This window comes from Haliaeetus leucocephalus, unplaced genomic scaffold (genome assembly GCF_000737465.1).
Source record: "Haliaeetus leucocephalus isolate CR32 unplaced genomic scaffold, Haliaeetus_leucocephalus-4.0 Scaffold395, whole genome shotgun sequence".
Lineage (NCBI taxonomy): Eukaryota > Metazoa > Chordata > Aves > Accipitriformes > Accipitridae > Haliaeetus > Haliaeetus leucocephalus.
In genome coordinates, this window is record NW_010972831.1 from 7,143,354 (window position 1) to 7,144,577 (window position 1,224).

At 41.2% G+C, this 1,224-nt stretch overlaps 1 protein-coding gene across 1 annotated transcript in view; it reads right to left on the reverse strand.

Annotated features, from left to right (window-relative positions):
• The window catches only part of MYO19 (myosin XIX), a 20,206-nt gene extending 19,119 nt beyond the window's left edge, over positions 1–1,087 (reverse strand). Inside the window, exon 1 of the mRNA XM_010573962.1 lies at positions 1,076–1,087. Coding sequence (XP_010572264.1) covers positions 1,076–1,087 — 12 coding nt within the window. The remainder of the gene's footprint in view (positions 1–1,075) is intronic.
• Between the last annotated feature and the right edge of the window lie 137 nt (positions 1,088–1,224).

The window sequence follows — 1,224 nt, forward strand, 5'->3', positions numbered from 1 at the left end:
CACGGTGAAGCCGCCTTGTCCCTGTGTGAGGGGGGGGGGGAGAGGCTGGAAGGGAGAATGAAGAAGGGAAAAGATGACAGTCCTGATTTTTGCATTCTAGATATTCCTTTTCTGTTGCCCTTCTCCTTGACCGAAAGTCCTCCTAAGTAACCCTACTCATTTGTATTTAGTAGCATAAATCTGCAATTCTTTACAAGTTAACCAAGTCAATGAACAGTATCACCTTGTTTATACAGAAAAAGTACTAAATTTAGTTAGCAGCATTCCCACTACATGAGCTAAGCTCATTAATAAAGGGAAAATATACTGCAAAACCCCATTAACACATTTCGGGGGGGGGGGAAGCTACAATAATGTTCTCATTTAGGAGCATTATTATCTCTTGCAGACAGCGTAAGTAGTTCATTTCCAGTAATACAAAATTTTACACAGCAAGGGAAAAAAAAAAAGGCTTAGCAATGCAGTTAAGCATTGTCATCAAAGCGATTTCTGTTATTCTCCTCTGAATGAACATTAAGAAGCTTGCTGCTTCCACAGAGAACAGACACGCACATTATGAAATACTCCATGGACAAGATGAGTTTCTGCCAATTGCTCATTGTTCCTGTGCCCTCCCATGTGTTCGCTGTATTACGCTGGCACCAGCCAAGTTAAGTCCACTGTGCAGCTGATATTGCAAGACCTGAGCAAGGGCTTGGTTTTGCTCCCCTGCAACCCCCTGCTCAACATTGCTTCATTTGAGAAGAGATGGTGATCACTTAGCCAAAAGAAAAATAATATTTGAAAATACAATCACTTGATACCTACACTGCATAGCTCACGTGTCCATCAATTTTACTGAAAAAACATCCTTAAGGATGTGCTTGCTACGTGCATGAACACCTGCCCTGTTAAAGCCAATGGCATAACAGAAATCACTAGCTGGTGTTAGTAACAAAGCTCAAAACCACACAGTTAGTAGGTCCAGTCAATTCATGAAGTAGCGGTGAATACACATCGGTAGTTACCTAATCTTGACTGCATGGCCTGCCAGTAAAATTTAATCAGCGCACTCAATTCCTGGTTATCTTTTTACCTGCTTTCGCATCTTGTCCAGCCCTATGGACGGGAACACTGGAGAGGGCCTTTACTCTAGGGCATCTCATTCAAATCAGACTGAAGAACACTTAAATTAAAAAAAAAAAGACATTTAGAACAAAATAATTCTGGACATGTCATTCTCCA